Genomic DNA, 17,840 nt, shown 5'->3' with positions numbered 1-17,840 from the left:
TAGTCAAGCATCTTTATTAGAACATCAATATTCTGCGTACTGTATAGCACAATAATGAGATGTGCTAAATACAGCATAATTGCTCGTTGAGCAAAGTCAAGTAGCCCTGAAAGATTTAACCCTAACTTTTAGCAATCTCACCTTTGTGACAAAATATTTTCCCTAAAAAAAAATTAAAAGGACTTGCTTCCATGCATTCTTGGTTCTTTTAGTTTCACCATGGAGCTATCTGTGTTTAATAGCTCCATGATTTCACCCATGCATGTAGAAAGCTGTTCAGGTATTATTATTGTTACACATCATAATATTCGTCTTCATCTTTTCTGTAATACATGTAATTCACAGTGGCGTCACCGGGAATTTTTCTTAATGGGGGGAGGGTCGTGGGCAAGTTGATGGCAAATAAAATATTAGGGCAAGGGCGGACGAGAAAAATAAACGTGAGAAAATATTTCCAAGTTATTCGAGGAGTAAAGATGGTGTACGAGCACTTAGTCATATAGCTTGAACATGATGCCTGTGACAGCATATACCTATATACTACATGTAGGCCTATATACAAATTACAATTATTATTATTACTTATTATTTGTACTGCGCTTTTCCCATTAGGCCCAAAGCGCTTACAATGAATTCATTAAATGTAATATTTTAAGAACTACAAAGTACGAAAGAGATGAGTTTTTAATGACTTTTTGAAAATTGCTAATGTTGGAGACTGTCTAATTATTAGTGGCAGGTCGTTCCAGGATTTTGAAGCCGACACTGTAAAAGTTCTGTCACCAGCTAATGTACGAGTTAATGAATATGTGAGGCGAAGGTGATTACTGGCCGACCTAAGTGCTCTGTACAAGTACAATAGGTACAATTAAATATTTCATTGATTTTTCAAACTGTCTGTACGTGGGGACAACACGCCGGGGGGGGGGGGGGGGGTACAAATGCCCCCATGTCGCAACTGGATTAGTTCATGCAGGTTGATTTCATATATTTTTTTTGTAGTTTGTACTATACCTTTCTTTAAATAATAAGTGGGTCACTCATGACATACCCAGTTGCCTACTCTGAAAATGCATCCGTGATTAAAATTTATTTTGTTTCGTTTTTGTTTACATTTGCATTCTTCTAACAGACAACTTTAACCATTAAAGCATTAATTCGAAATAAAAACAAAACAAAACGAAAATTGGGGAATTTAGCATTCGATATGATCATACGTCAAACCACTTTCTATTTCCTTTTCAAAACAGTGAAAGATATTTGTCGGGTTTTTTAACTGTCTTTCATGACCATATGGCATATGGTTTTTAGCGGGTCCTGTCCTGAAAAAAGGAGAAAATAGTGACATTGATTACTGCTTATACGATTTCAAGTTATTTTTATCACTAAAAGGAAATGAACCACTGTACTGTACATCCGCCTTTCGTTGAAATAATCAATAAGAAACATGATTGTTTTGTGGTTTCAAGTCGTGTCATTTCGACTATTGGCATATAAAAACATGGTCATACGAAGTATGGGGGGGGGTGCAAAATAATAACAAAGTAGTGAGCAGCTTGGACGCTTCGCTCTCTCACTTGCATATGTTCTTCATTTTTTTTTTCATTCTTAACCAACCGTAGGAAGAATATTCCAATGCATAGTTCTAAATAAAACGCCCGTCACTAGTCAAGGTTAACTTTTTTGTGTCAGTAAAAGTCCATCTGCACTCTGTGGTATAGGCCTTATATTTTGCTGGTTTCTTTTGGATTTACAGTACCTGCGACCCCCGTCCCACAACAACACAATATAGGTTCATCGAACGTTGGATTATACCACAATAAACTTTTTATTATTTTTCAACATTTCTGCTCACAATCCATCAAAGTGATTTTTCAGCACTCCCGCTTCCCAGGGCCTTGTCCTGGGGCCCGTTGCAGAAAGAGTTGCAATCAATCGCAACTCTAAAAATCATGCGCAACTTGATTTTCAACCAATCAACAGCGCGCATTTGGGACTTGTGGTTGATTTTTTGGTTTGCGTTTAAACGCAACTCTTTCTGCAACGGGCCCCAGGAGTGTTTGTCTATACAGTAGAATATAACCCAATAAATTACCCAATCTTCAATGTAAACTGAAATATACACACGACAAACACCATAGTCATTTTAACCACAATCATATAAGTCACATTCGGGGCATGTTTTGAAACTGAAAAGCAATGGTTTATAAGATTGGGCTTAGCAGAAAATAATTCTAATGGACACAGTCGACAAGCCTAAATTCAGAGGTCATGAAGAGTATATAGGTGTATCGTCTTAAAATCAGGGGCGGCTGCGGCACCGGGTTCTTTTTATATAGAGAACTGGGGGTACGAGTGGGTATTTATACTTTTCTTCCTTCTTTCTTCATTTTCGCTCCTTCTTTTCCACACTTCCTCTTCTTGTTTACCTCCTTTTCCCTCCACTAGTTAAAACAATTGGGTGATGTCCCCTGCCTGTCCACCATGAGGCGCCGCCCCTGCAAAAAAAGAAAAAAAAAGTAGTGTTTCAGAAACAACTTTTTCCACCCTCCAACCTCCGAAAGGTACTTCTTTTAGATCATCTTTCTGCACGTCTTTCCGGATCCCGGTTCCGGATCATAATAATTGCGGATCGAGGTAAAGTAAACATAGTCGGATGTGGAGGAAGGAAAGTGTAACTATATTACTGTGGTCATGGTGGTGAAAGGGAACCGCGTCCTCAGTATTCTGGCGCTACTGCGATGTTGGTGAATTCTCCTGGCACGGGGACACTTTGTTCCCTTCGAGTAGGCCTATATACTGCAAAGTTTATAGTAAAATACCAGATTCACTCATGTAATGTGACTGCTTTGACACAGACATAGTCTCAACTCTAGACATGATACAATTTGTTTAAGTGTCACATTTGTTGAGTCCGTGTCCGCAGACAAGTGTTGTTTAATTTGGGGACATGGGGAGGGGTGGGGCAAGTGCATGCTCTATAGCCTACTATTTGAAGTCATATGGAAATACCTTGATAAGATAGAACTAGATGTTTATTGGAATGTGTGTGTGTGTGTGTGCGTGAGAGAGAGAGAGAGAGGGGGGTGGGGGGAAGAAAGAGAATGACGAATCCAAATCATACGTTTACCACGAGAATATAAATTAGAGGGTCCCCCCCTGCCCCATCTCCCAAAAATCTATCCTCCATACAAATCCATCAACGCGAACGCCTGTACATTCTCATAAAATATACAAGTCATGAATTTCGGATGAACTTGCAAAAATGCACGTAGACCTATAAGACATGTAAGACATAGTTCAGCATCCATTTATGCATTCCGCCGCAAAAAATGCACTTATTGAAATTAGATCTATTTAATAAGGATTTTCAATTTTCATTTAAAGTTTTATGAATAAATCAAAAATCAACAGTTCAATTCAATTTCAATTCAATATTTATTGCAACCGTATATACGGTTGGATTATGTACAGTGAAAGGAACTTGGTTGCTTAACAGCATGCACCAGGTGGGGGGGGGGGGGGGGCATGGGGGCAGTTCCCCCTCAGTTGGACCGTTGCCCCCTTACCCCCACCAGAAATCTTGAAAAATGAAGAAAAAGTATTATAGCGTATCCGCCCTTGTTCCAAAAATCTTATTTGACGTATATCATACGTACTCGACTCTTTTCTCTACTTGTCAACTTTCGTTATTTTTCCAAGTACTCTATTCATTGAATTCACATCTGTGATACTTTAATCAAAAGCACAGAATAAACAAAACATATTTTGGTTCGCTGAATCCTTTTATCTGTATACTTTTGTTGAATTACCGTGAACTTAATAATGACAAAACTGGCAAAGCATATTAGATAATGTATTTATTTTCCCCACATTGACATCAGTAGGAACTTAGGCTTGACTTTCCTAGTAATATGGTGATGACGTGTTCTGTGACGTAATATGCTTTTGATCGATAAATATCATAGGGAACAAAAAATTTAAAATGATTTCCTTTTTGTGATATTTGGAATTATGCTCTTCTTTTGTAGAGGAGCTATAATAATCCCATGGGACCTTCATTTAACAGCGTATCCGAGGGATGGGTTATGTTTGCCTCAATATATACATGTAAGAGTTTATTTGGGTAGGGGGTGATTAAAAAGTAAAATATTTTACATGAATATTCGAAGGAATATTGAACATAGATATTTCTTTAGTTTGCACATTGTGCCATGATCGATGAAATCCTATAGTAGGACCTAATGAGAGAAAAAAGAAACCCTTTTAAAAATCAAATTTTGAGGCATCTTTGGAAAACTTACACTGCTTCCTCATGGTTTTCCTTCGACGCGTTCTCCTAGTTCCAACGAAAGGACTAGTTCACAGGCACAATGCTTCTCCATGTAAAATTAGCGGCGGCACCAGGATTTTTAAAGGGGGGGGGGGGAGAGGTGCAAATGGAGGGAAAAGAAAAATATTGGAGGCCAGGGCGAATTACTTATACATGTATGCTGAATTACCATAGAGCGCTTAGAGACTTCTGATAAATATGGGGGGAAGGGGTGAAATTTCATTTCATTTCATTGATTGGTTTGAGTTTCACAATATTGTACATAATATAATGAACATAACATAAAAAAGTGATATTACAAAATTATATACACTGTAACATAAATTGTAGTTATGGTGAACACAATTAAATAAAATAAGCTTGTTCAGATGATTTTCGTAATTTAGAGTAAAACAGAGCCCTGTACTCCATTGATGCAGCCATGTTATTATTAATTTCGGCACGGTGACAACAACAATAAAAACATTACCATTGGCTTTGTCAAGATAAAGATATAGTTAAGTGGATTAACTGTCATTTCCTTTATTTCCTTGATCCTTTCCGCTATCGTGATTACAATGATGTAACCGTAAGGGGCGCTTGTCACAAATCAATAAATTTGAGGGTCATAATCAATTACGACTGCAACAGAAAGTTTCTTCGCCGAGGGACGGGTTTTTTAATTTTCATATGCGATACGTGTTCGGGGGGGGGGGGGGGTTGAATGGCAAAATGTTTCAGTTTATTATTCAAAATTATTTCATTCACACTAATTTGATATACTTTAATTTGGTGAAATAAATTTAGTATTTTGGTATTTCGGGTTCAAATGTCTTAAAAGCCAATAGATTCTAGAATAAATTTCGAAAAGGGAGAGTAGCAAAGTTGAATCTATCATAATCAAGTACTAGTAAATAAAAATTTACCAAAATAATTCAAAGTCTATGGCTTTTCATGGTATGTTGCTTTCATGTAACATTTTGAGAAATAACAATGAAATTGCCATTGAAAGTGTGCAAATGCACGCTTCAATGACGAAAGTGATATAAGGTTACATAATATTAAAAGGGTTAATTTTTTTTTCCTCAATAAAAACTAGGTGTATGTACACTGCAAAAACGGTGTCGATTTAACACCAGTCCTGTATCTATATCGGAACAAAGAAACCTGGGCCCCGTTGCATAAAAGTTACTACTATGGTAACTTTGCCATCCAATGGTAACTACCATGATAACGCTGATCAACAGCCAATCAGAATCAAGGATTTCATGCAAGTTACCATCATGGTAACATTTATGCGACGGGGCCCCAGGGAAGTTTTGAAACAACCCCAGCCTTAAGAATCAAACCGTTTTTGGTTTAACACTGATTAGTGTTGTTTATACCTTCGGGTCACATTTGCGCTACGGCGGCCGAATGGCGAGTCGAGAACAACCGTTTTATTATTTTTAATTCAAACCACCCATTATGTGGCTTGTACACAAAATGTTAAAACGGCTGTTTTCGACTCGCCGTATACTGCCGCCGTGGAGCAAATGTGACCGACGTATAAAATGCCTATCTGGTGTTAGCGTAAAGCCGGAGTGGTGCTGTTTCAACACCTATCGTGTTTTCCTATATAATGTTGCCTTTATGCTACCTTCTGATAAATAATAATAATAATAAGAAGAAAAATGAACAACAACAAATAACACGTGCCAGTTAACAAGGTCACCGAAATCAAAGTGGGTTAATCCTCGATTTTATTATTTTGTTGCCGCAAACCTCTCCATTAAAAGTTCAGTTATACTAGGTAACCGTCTGACCACAACAAGTATATTAACTAATAATTACTAAGGATGACTGATATCTGAACAAAATTCATTTTGATTGGTTTCCTCCTGTGATTGGGGCCTCTAGGTACAATCATCCCTATTTCATGGACATACATGTACACTTCCTATCATTATCCACCAGGGTGTGTAGGAAGTGAAATCTTTGGTTTGTGACTGGGGCCTCCAGGTACAGTCATCCATATTTCATTGGATATATACTTCCTATCATTATCCAACAGAGTGTGTAGGAAGTGAAATCTTAGTCATGCCGAGAGGTATATCCCAGTTTCTGTTGAAGGCCGAGTACACTAAACAATAGGTTGTATTAGATTAATCAATAAACTTACAATAAACCAAGAGGCAAAACTGTTTTTAGAAATTAATCGAAATAAGATTTAACAAAATGATTGAAATTATACTGATTTGCAAAACGAATACCTTATCCGAAAGCTCAATTTTCATGTTAATATAATTCATATGTATATCTGTAAAGTGAGAAGAGACGTTGTCCGATTTATTAAGCGATATATAAAAGCGAATTATTATTATTATCATCATCATCATCATCATATTGATATTATTATTATTAGTATTATTATTATCATCATCATCATTAGTATTATTAGTAGTATTAGTATTAGTATTATTATCAATATGAGGCGTGATAACATAGGAATACAAGTATGGTAGGTGGGGAGGGGAGATTGTGAATTTAAATGATAATTTCTAACGAATTCGATTAGAAAAAAAAGGAAAATAATGACCACTTCAAAATTATGTTGTAGGTGATTTGCATATTTTGTGGGGATCATGTAAGAGAGAGTGATCGGGGTGGGATATGGGTTCGCGTTTTATGATTCGTTTTTTAAATCATTACTGTACATGTTTTAATTCAATAATTAGTTGTAATTTGGAAAAAAAAATGTATGAAGTGGTTGGAATAGAATTTGAAATGGAATGTAACCATTCTTACGGAAGGCCATGCAAATAATAATTCCCTAGGTGAAAACCGCCTTATTTTCAAAATTATTTTCTTCCAAATTTATCAAGTCTCTCACCAGTCATTTACTTGATGTTTTTGCCGATCAATGGCACGTCCAGGTACAACTAAACCCCGCTATAGATTTGAAAATAGAGGGGCAAATAAACCAATAATTTAAAGATAAATACCAGTTGTTGTAACGATCGAAAAATGTTTTCGAACGGAGTCCAATAAGATTACCACCCGTTGTTTGTATGTATATAAATAAAAAACTATATGCCAAATGACCCTGGAAGAAAATGCGTAATTGCTGCGAAATTAGCAAAATAAAACGGAATTTCATGAAAATGTCGGGTATTTTTCAAACAAATTCAATATTAATAAACTGTCACACATGCTTTTCTGTGTTAGTGATCATCGGTTTTGAGCTAAGATTTCATGATTTCACAAAGATAAGTTTACATTAATGTACCAGGATCTAGATATATGAGAACAAATTATGGTGACAATTAACCTTGATTTAGAATACGTTGTTATGAAATAATTGTTTGATGCCACTAATTTCTTTCCGGGGGGGGGGGGGCAGTCAAATATATTGCTGTAAACAGCCAAAGGGGTGTTTTTTTCAGTTTTGGCCGCGGGCCGCGCGTGCACTCGTTAAGGGTATTAAAAACACAGATTTTCAAACAAGAGGTAGTTTTAAAAGACTGGTCATTGGTCAATAGCAGGGTCAAACGTATTTAGGGTATTTTTCCCCAAGCTTTTTCCCCGGGGTCATATTCTGGCGACAACTTGTTTAGGTGCCAAAATGTGTAAATAAAGCCCGCGAAAAACTTGTTTAGGGGGTTATTTTGCACACAGAGATCAACTCGTTTAGGGGTTGCACTGTTTGGAAATAATTTGGCCACGCGTGTGTACAGCAATACATTTGACTGCCCCCGGGCTTAAAGGAACTAGCCATTAGTCATTGGTCTGTTTTCCCTCTCCCGTAGACCATGGGCATGGTACCACTGGACACTGTTTCTTGGTAATGCGGATGGTCAGCGCTTTACCCCCAAAATAATAATTAAATAAAGAATATGTAAACACGTTTATTTTGTTCGCAAAGAGAAAGGGGGAATGTATATTTTCTCACTTGTTCTTGTCTGTCTTAGTCCTGTCAGTATACGGAAATGAATTGAAAATGCTTAATTAGGTTAAGTGAAAAATAGAAAACATGGCTAATGAATTGGGATCGGGGGGGGGGGGGGGGGGCTAGTCAAATATATTGTTGTACACACGCGTGACCAAAAAACGCGTTTAAAGGGGTGTTTTTTTCAGTTTTGGACGCGGTCCGCGCGTGGACTCGTTAAGGGTATAAAAAACACCGATTTTCGAGAAAAAGGGTGGTTTTGAAAGACTGGTCAATGGTCAAACGTATTTAGGGTTTGTTTTTTCCCCCAAAGCTTTTTTTTAAAGACTGGCCAAACGTGTTTAGGATATGTTTTTCCCCAAGCTTTTTCCCCGAGGTCATATTTTGGCGACATCTTGTTTAGGGGCCAAAATGTGTAAATAAAGCCCACGAAAAACTTGTTTAGGGGGTTATTTTGCACACAGAGAAAAATTCGTTTAGGTGGTGTTTGGAAATTTTTTGGTCACGCGTGTTTGGAAATTTCTTGGTCACGCGTGTGTACAGCAATATATTTGACTGCCCCCCCCCCCCGGGGGGGGGGGGGGGCTGGAATAAGGGTTAAAGTCGCTCTGTGCATGTCTGAAGGGAATGTTATAATGATACATTTTTTTCAAATCTGGTTTATGTTAACATTATTCAGTAGCTTTTTTATTATGATGATAATAGCAATTTTTTTTTTCTTTGACCAACCAGCACACGTGCACACACGCTCTATATTTGGATTGTTGATCAAGTTTATGGCTATCATTGATAAGAGTATTTTGCCCATTTATTGGAAACATAAATATATATATATACAATGTATATATATATATACATATATTTATATAATTCATATCGATCATGTTGAATGTTGAAATTCGAAAATTCTCTGTGAAAACAGGTCTTGATTCTTTAGCTTCGTGCTAGTGACTAGTACAGTTAGAAGGGGGAGGGGTATATCAATATGAAAATAATATAGGCCCATAATATGAGAGAAAATAGGATTTTGCAAATATAGATTTGAAGTGACACGATACACGTAATTTGTTAGAAGATTGTCTGTGCAAGGCCGTGCAAGGTTAATTGCGACATCGAGTCAAAGTTTTGGAGGCAGGATTTAACTTTTTGACCAATGGCAGTCGGTCAGTGAACTGTGATGAATATTCATGATGACAACGTGACGCGAAGTAGGCGGAGTTTTTGGATGACGAAAGCTGGGATCTGACAAGTGGTCATCCCCATGAATCCTGACCTCATTCGAGAGGATTGCTGTTTTAATTCTGCTATTTATTCGCAAAGGAGATCATTTGTTGGATAGAGATGTAGACTTAAGGATATTTGTGACGATCTAGAACCGTCTGATACTGTTATAAATTGATCACCGATTTACGAAGATGATATATGCCGCATGAAACTGCTCTGGGAATTGGAGTCGTGTTCAGTGGATTGGGAGGCTCTCTCTGCCTACACCCACGCCTGAGTTGAGCGGAGGAACAACAGCTCGTGGCGGTATCAACCCACGACCATCGCATCAACCAAGTGCAGCTGATGCAGTGCAGCGCCAGTTCAAATTCTGGCCCTCAATCCTCGTGTTGTATGTTGAGACGCTTAGCTTCGGCTTTGACTATGATCAGGCAAAATTGGGATTGATGGTTATCAGATCAACAATATTTTAGCAACACTTCCTATTCCTAAGTAGCTCTTGCTGTTAATTTTAGATCGAATGTTACTTTTTGTTCTTGTTCCGAAACGTCATTTCCCTCATTTGTAGTCTACTGTTATTTTATCAAAACTTTCCCCAAAATGATACTTGCAAAGCAGTCCATTATCAGTTAAAAACTCTATCAGATCTGAACTACCTTGTTGTTGAACTTGGAATGGAAGATGCACCTACATGCAGATAACTGAGCGTGGACATATTGATACAATTGAATTTCAGAATTTTTCCAGAGTTGAAATTATTATAGGACACCCCAGTATAGGCCCTCAAGTGATTCATAAAAAACCCATATTTTCTGCAGCAAGTGCAAGGGAAAATCGAGGGGGCGAAAATTGCCGAGAGAAATGTCGCAGGTGTTGCCCATGTCATTACAAACCAACATCAACCAGGAGAAATATGCCGGCTTACAAGTATGTTGCTGTGATAAGGGACAGGGACAATCTGGTAATAATATTCAGGGAAAGCAAGTTGGATGCATCACAGGCTATGCTACCAAGAAGTCGATCAAGATAGTGCCTTTGAGAGGTGATCCGTTGCCACCGCGGCAGCCGCTAGTGAACTGTCCAGTCCATGGGATTTTGCAGAATGAGAATGAGTTGAGGAAGAGGACTGGCAACATGCAAAGTGAACCCAATTATTCATTTAAGGAGGTGATCATCACCTGGAACGATGCGGTAGAAAGTGCAAAGAGTGGCAGTTGGGAAGATGCCTTCAACAGTCTTCAAACCATCAAGGATTATTCTGCCAAAATGAGGTTCAATTTGGGACAGGTTGCTTGGGTGTTGCAGAACACTCAGGTTGCCAAAGAGGTATGACAAGTCTCTAGATATTGCCTGATTCTTTTTTTCTTATGCACAAGTGTACACATTACTTCTGTTGTGAAGTTTTGAACAATAAGTAAAATTGAGAGCTAACATTGGCATTGTGCTATGTCAGGTGATGGTTTGTGTATGCTAGACTACACGAGTCATTGGGTTGAGTCCATAGAAATTTGGCAGTCAATTCACGACTTGGAAGATTCATTTAAAAAATAATTACATAATTGATGCAAAAAATGAACTTACCAGGCATCTTAAAAGATGTGGTCCTACTCGAGTGATAATACCTCAGTCACGTTTGCTCTACGGCGGTCGTACGGCGAGTCGAAAACAGCCGTTTTATTCATTTTTATTCAAACCACCTATGTGTAGCTGCTACAAAATAGATGTCCAAACGGCTGTTTTCGACTTGCCGTATGGTGGCTGTAGAGCAAATGTGACCGAGGTAAAAGCAACAAGTCATCTCCTTATTCCATGACAAAGTCAGTGATTCAAAACCCATATCTATTTCTTCATGCATAATTCACTTCCAATTCGTCAACACATCTGCACTACATGTATGTTTTTTATGTATGTTTTTTAATCAGCATAATTGCGCCTCCTCTTGGTGAAGTGATAATCTTTACTTATCAGATTTGGGCATGAGATCCTTTTCTACTAAATGATGGTAGCATGTGAGAAATTTATGATTGGGCTCCCTCATTTATTAAATTCTGGTTTTGGCCCTGAAAGTGGTGTTCTGTATTAACTGTAATACAAAAGTCCTGATGCAAAAATTAAGGCCTACCTACTCAATTACATTTCTGTCTGCTATTACATCTGGTATTTGACCAAATGTAGTTCTTATGCCAACTATATTTAGTTTTGATTTACAACTCATGCTGTGGAAACTGGAAAATAGATAGGCCTATGCCGTGATATTTGTATACATTTGTGTAGCTTGTGAAATTGAAAGTAATTTGTAGTATTTTACAGAAAGTCAAGCCACATAATAGTGATTGATTTTAATGCCTGTTTTTTCAGTTATACACATGCGTGACCAAAAAAAAAAATTGTGTTTAAAGGGGTGATTTTTCAGTTTTGGATGCAGGCCGCGCATGCACTCGTTAAGGGTAAGGGTTTGGAAATAATTTGGTCAGGCATGTGTACAGCAATATATTTGACTGCCTCCCCCCCCCCCCCGGGACCCCATGTGCACAATGAGAATTATCTCAAAGGCTCCAAACTTGGACCCCGTCACTCTCACTGTCTCACAGGAAAAAATGGGAAGATCCTGCAGCCCCGTAGCCAGAGAATTTTTCAATTGGGGGGTTTGATTCCTTGGCTGAAACAAAAAAAGTTGTTGGTTATTTCATCCTGAAAAGCTGTTTTCCTCCTCTGTTTTTCTTGCTTTGGAAAACTTAGGCAGTTCAATCGAACCTCCTATGGGCTTGTCTTAGTTTAGGGTATTACATGTATCTCGTCAATAGAATCCCTTTTTAGAGTGTGGGACGTCTGCACGAAGTCCAGGTTTAGGATGTCCTCATCATGGCCTCACCTCCTGGAATCCTATATTCTCACGGATGCTGTCCAATCTTTTTAGAAGTTATTCCTCTTCTCGTTCCCTTTATCTATTGGTCTTTTGATATGTTACTAGCTATGACTGATGGGCGTCTTTAACTCTGCCTCTGAATTACTTTATACAATGCAAATTCATGATTTTTAGACTTTACATGTAGAACCATATGAGATACTACAGCGCCAAATGGCAGTTTCTCCCGCCACCATGAAAATGGTATAAAACTAATGGAATAAAATATTACATTGAGAGGGGGGGGGGGGTGGGGGAGTGAGTGCTTCCCCCTATCCCCATTACATTTCTCTCCTTCCGATGATTTAGTTCAATCTGCTCTCGAGATGTTTAAGGCAACTGAGGTATTTTAGATCCTGGTCAAAGTCAATACACATATTTAATATGTGGTACATGTACAAAATGTATGTTATATCAAATTCTAATGATCAATTTCCTTGGTTCCAGCAATCAGTTAACAGGTGGTCTGTTATTATAAAATTTCAAGGAAATATTTTTGGATGTCATTTAAATGATGTCTGTTGTCATGACAGCAGTATTTATTGAATTACTGAAATAGACATCATTGTAAGGTTAACAAGTGAAACAGGCGGTTGTTATTTGTGATACACTGAATATTGTAGTTTTGATATAGTGGTGATTTGTCATTCAAAGTCAAGTTTCAAATGCGCATATTGTACCAGGCCTAATTGATACTAGAAAGTATCAATTAGAGATATTTAACTTTCTGTATCTCTTCCTGTCAGTCTCTGTGTCTCAATGTCTCAGTCTCTGTCCCTTTCTCCATATTTTTTACTCTCCCCCCTCCCCCGCTCTATGCCCTGTTTTATTTTTGTAGCCCTTAATACGTAGTCCCAGGACTCCCAGCAACACAATTTGTATTGTAAAGTACATGTACATAGTATTTCTAGTGGAAGGTTTTTAAAGGGATGGTCCGCGCTGAAAATATTTATATCTAAATAAATAGAGTAAAATTCACAGGGCAAAATGCTGAAAATTTCATCAAAATCAGATAACAAATAACGAAGTTATTGAATTTTAAAGTTTGTCAATAATTTGTGAAAACAGTTATATGCACATCGTCATGAATATTCATTAGGTGGGCTGATGATGTCACATCCCCACTTTCCTTTTTGTATGTTATTACATGAAATCATAAATGTTTCATTTTTCATATAGTATGTGCCTGTGTACATGTAAATGATGTGTCTTCATTATGATTAAATAAATTGCGGCAGTAAATATCTAATGAACTTAATCAGTTTTCAGTCCAATTGTTTTAGTTCTTGGTAGAAAAATGTAACCTACTTTCATATTATAAAATACAAAAGAACAAGTGGGGATATGACATCAATCCACCTAATGAATATTCATAAAGACATGCCTAGAACTGTTTCACCATAATAATTCAAATTTTTAAAATTAAATAACTCCATTATTTGTGATCTGATTTTGATCAAATTTTCAGCATTTTGCTTTGTGAATTTTGCTTTATTTATTGAGATATAAGTATCTCCAGCCTGGACCATCCCTTTGATTCACAAGTTGTGCATACCACAAAGTAGTCTTGAAATATTCACAAGATTGAGGGTATTTTTTTTTTAAGAGATGAACACCATTTTATCATGAAATTACAAAGCATTAATTATGAATTATAAAAAGTAATACATTAAAGTGGGTGTGCAGCAAACTTAGAAAGTTGTATCTAAAATTTCTTCCAAGAAAGAGAAGAGCTCTACAAATTCCGTTAAATGAATATTTTATTAGGAGGCTGCACTCTACAAGCTCCGCTTTTCAGCAGCCTCCTACATTTCCAACTGGTTTGAATAGTTATCTTGTTTTATACATTTTCCTTGTTCTATTGATTATGTATCAATATATATGGAACAAAACATATTGAAAATGTTGGAGATGTAAATAAATGAAATGAAATTAAATGAAATGTGCTGATCAGCAGGTAATTACTCAGCATTTCCAAGGGAATTTCCCCCTTTTTTAACAGTTAGTGTCTCTGCCTACACGTCCAAACTCCAAAGACTGCAAAATATTTCAAAGTTGTCAAAAGAGTACTACTTGTCAAATCACCTTCAAAGAAACCAGACAAACTATTAAATAAACTATGAACACGTCATTACACTTGTCTGTCAGTTTGTGAGATTCCGGGTCTGTTATAAAAGAAAACAGTTCCCCTTCTGTGTCAAGTTCATTGAATTTGCGGACACTTGTATGTTTTCACTGAGTTCTGTGATCCACGTTTTCTCGTTAGATCTCTCAAATTGTACATGACATGTTTTGTGCACCTTGCTGGAATATTAATTTGTGCAAGGATGCGTGAAAATGTGAACTTTCTCATAAAAAATGGTTTGTCTTTGGAGGGAAATGTTTGTTCTGCATGGAGCTCATATTTACTTATGGATGATCTTTACATGTATGTCATTGTGGTCTTTATCAAGCAATTTTTTCAAGGTTTGATATATGTACGCACAACCAGTAATTATGAGACAGTTAGTTTTTGATTTATTACATATGTAGCTTTGTTTTTGTACAGTAGGTTTGATGAGAAAAATAAGGGAAGCAGAATTTTGAATAGATCTTTTTCCCTGAACATGTAATAGGCATATATTCAAACAATGCTTAGAAATGACTCAAGCATAATTTTGTCTCTTTTATGAATTTTATTTAGTTAATTCAATTTGTTTGATGTTCTAAGAAGCATAGTCAGAAATTGAATAGGGGCATAATTTATGAGGATGGAAGGGGGAACATGACCATAGAATAGAGAACTACATGTGCCCAACCAAAAATGGGAAATTAGTCAATAACAATTTCAACAATTTAGTATTCTGAGAAAGTACAAGTACATGTTTGATGTCAGAAATTTCAAACGTCAAATTTATAGAGAATTGTGGGTAAAGAGATGATGGGCAATAGAGAACTACTGAACCTGGGAGACATTGTATTGAAATCCGTAGCTTTGAAACAGCTAATTTTCTGAGAAAGCCAGAAATTGACAAAAAATATAGCCCGAGGATAAAAAAAGGCTGAAAAATGTACATTACATACAACCTGACAGTTACATGTATTATGGCCATGCATGATGGGGTTTCAAAGAGGACACAACCAATAAACATACATGTATTTCAAAGAAATGTTTTTTTTTTTTGTTGTTGTAAATATTTGTTTTGCACTGAAATACAAAACCAAAATACATAGTTTACATTTTAACGAATAAGAAATAATACTTCCCTTTTTAATACTATACGTGTATCAAAAATGCTATACAGTTTCAGGAACTAAAATGAGTATCAGGTCATTTCTTTTTATAATGTATTGTGCATTATTACTGTATTGTAAGAAGGGTAAATATACATGTATCTGGATAAAAAAAAAATAGGGAAATAGAAACAGTACCTGCCAGAATCTAAAGATGACATATTTCAGTCATTAAACACAACAACTGCTCCTCTGTTTCTGAACAAAAGTATTCATTAAATTACACTTTTATTCACATATTCTTTTGCATTATTTAGTATTATCAAACATAGATAATCACAGCCAACCTGGTGAGTGTTTCATAAAGCTGTTCGTAAGATACGAATGACTTTACGCATGACTGGTAACTCTTTCTCATGCCAAGTGATATCCCTATGTAATTGAGTTAGGACCTAAGATCATGTTCCAGTCGATCGTAAAGTTGTGCTTAACTTTACGAACAGCTTTATGAAACACCCACCTGGACTCATTTTTATTTCCTGTAATTAAGACTGTGGTCATAATGTGAATTCTATTGATGATTTGGTAAATGAAATCTAAGAAAGAGATTAGAACAGTCAGGAATAGAAACTTAGATGCAAATTTTCTTTTTAACAGCTATCCAAAGTTTTATAGAATGTTCAGTAAAAATTATGAAATAGAGAAAGGACAGTCTGCAATCTGCTGCCTCTCACTTTGTACCAGTGAATCATTTGTTTTTGTTTTGATGCTAATTTGCAGGCAGTCGCTTGAAGTTGCTCATTATGAATAATTAATTAGGTTATGCGTGGGCAGATGTAACGATGTATAGTATCTTCGAACACCTGTGTTCATCAGCCTTTTCGTTGACGTCATAGAGTAGTGTTCGAGATTTGAGTATTCGCGTTGATGACATCACACGACTTGCCTCTTTGACTTCTTGGAAAGTAATGATAGCCGCATGTCGAAATTGTGACGAAAGTGAAAACAGGAAATGGCTGGGGTCCTCTGGGAAGGGGAACAGAGGGCTTGTGATTCACTTCCTCGGGTAATTGGGTCAGCAGAAGAGGTTTTAATATTTAAATGGTCACAGATCGGAAGATGTTCTATATCTTGAAATGATGTGATTTTTAATTTTTTTTTGTTAATGCCAACACATGTTATATTGTACATTGCTCTAAGTGCGTGCTACATGTATTTCAAAGATCTTTTTATGTACATGATGTACCGTTCACATACCATGCTGTTATATAAACAAATGACTAAATTTGTATGATAAACTTTAATGTGTATTGAATAATTAAAGTTAAATTGAATATTAGGGTTAGGGAACAAATACAGTACCTGTGCAGCGCATTTGGTAGTTGCTTTAACCGGGGGGGGGGGGGGGGGCACTCAAATTATATTTTGATGGGGGTGTGCCTCACAAAACCCTGAAATGGGGGTCTAAGGAACTGACCACGAGGGTAATATACGGGTTCTTGGGAACCAAAATATATACCGAGTGGTGTGAAAAGCAGGGTCTACAGAGCGGGATCGCGATACAGTATGTACGGTGCACGCTAGCGCTGTGCATGTATCTGTGGGCGCTAGCGGTGCATGGAGCTGCTAGCGAAGTGAGATGTGAAGCCGTGCGAGCAGCTGTCGCATGCGGTGCTCGCGCTGGACAATTTTGGCAGGGCTAGGGGAACAGAGATCTTTCGTAATGGGGGTCTTGCGAGCGGGGCGGCTTCTGAAATGGACCTTAAATAATTGTAATTCGCTGAGTATCTACAAAATTAGGTCTGAAAAAGGGGGTCATCAAAGTGGTGCGTCCCTGTACCACCAATATATGTGAGTGCCCCCCCCCCCTGGGATGCTTTATCTGTCATTGTAAAGTGCTTCAGCGTACATGTACATGAACATAAAAAGAAATTTGAAGAGTCCTACATCGGGCCTAAAATATAGTGTTCATAAGTTGATTTAGCTTTTTGGCCAAGATAAATATTTGGAGTGGTTGATTCAAATTTAATCTAAAACCCTTTACGGAGAAAATCCCCATCAAATTCTGCGTAGGCCAGTACTGACCGCACAAAACGTAACATAAACGAACAGAGGACCTGTTACAACCGGTAATGTGGCAGCGATGCCTTATGTTACAACAATGCATTACTTACGCATTGAAATAAATATTTTGACTTCACAATCCGAAAGAGGAGACTGGGCGTACTGTTAGCGCTCTGTTAGGCTAACAAAGTTTC

General features: G+C 37.2%; 1 protein-coding gene across 1 annotated transcript in view; it reads left to right on the top strand.

Annotated features, from left to right (window-relative positions):
• The first annotated feature begins 9,478 nt into the window (after positions 1-9,478).
• Positions 9,479-17,840, top strand: part of LOC129278220 (uncharacterized) — a 35,010-nt gene continuing 26,648 nt past the window's right edge. The window contains exon 1 of the mRNA XM_064109969.1: positions 9,479-10,790. Coding sequence (XP_063966039.1) covers positions 10,326-10,790 — 465 coding nt within the window. The 5' untranslated portion in view covers positions 9,479-10,325. The remainder of the gene's footprint in view (positions 10,791-17,840) is intronic.

This window comes from Lytechinus pictus, chromosome 15 (assembly GCF_037042905.1).
Source record: "Lytechinus pictus isolate F3 Inbred chromosome 15, Lp3.0, whole genome shotgun sequence".
Classification (NCBI taxonomy): Eukaryota; Metazoa; Echinodermata; class Echinoidea; order Temnopleuroida; family Toxopneustidae; genus Lytechinus; species Lytechinus pictus.
Note: the sequence above shows the minus strand (reverse complement) of the source record. Positions and strands in the feature narration are given on the sequence as shown.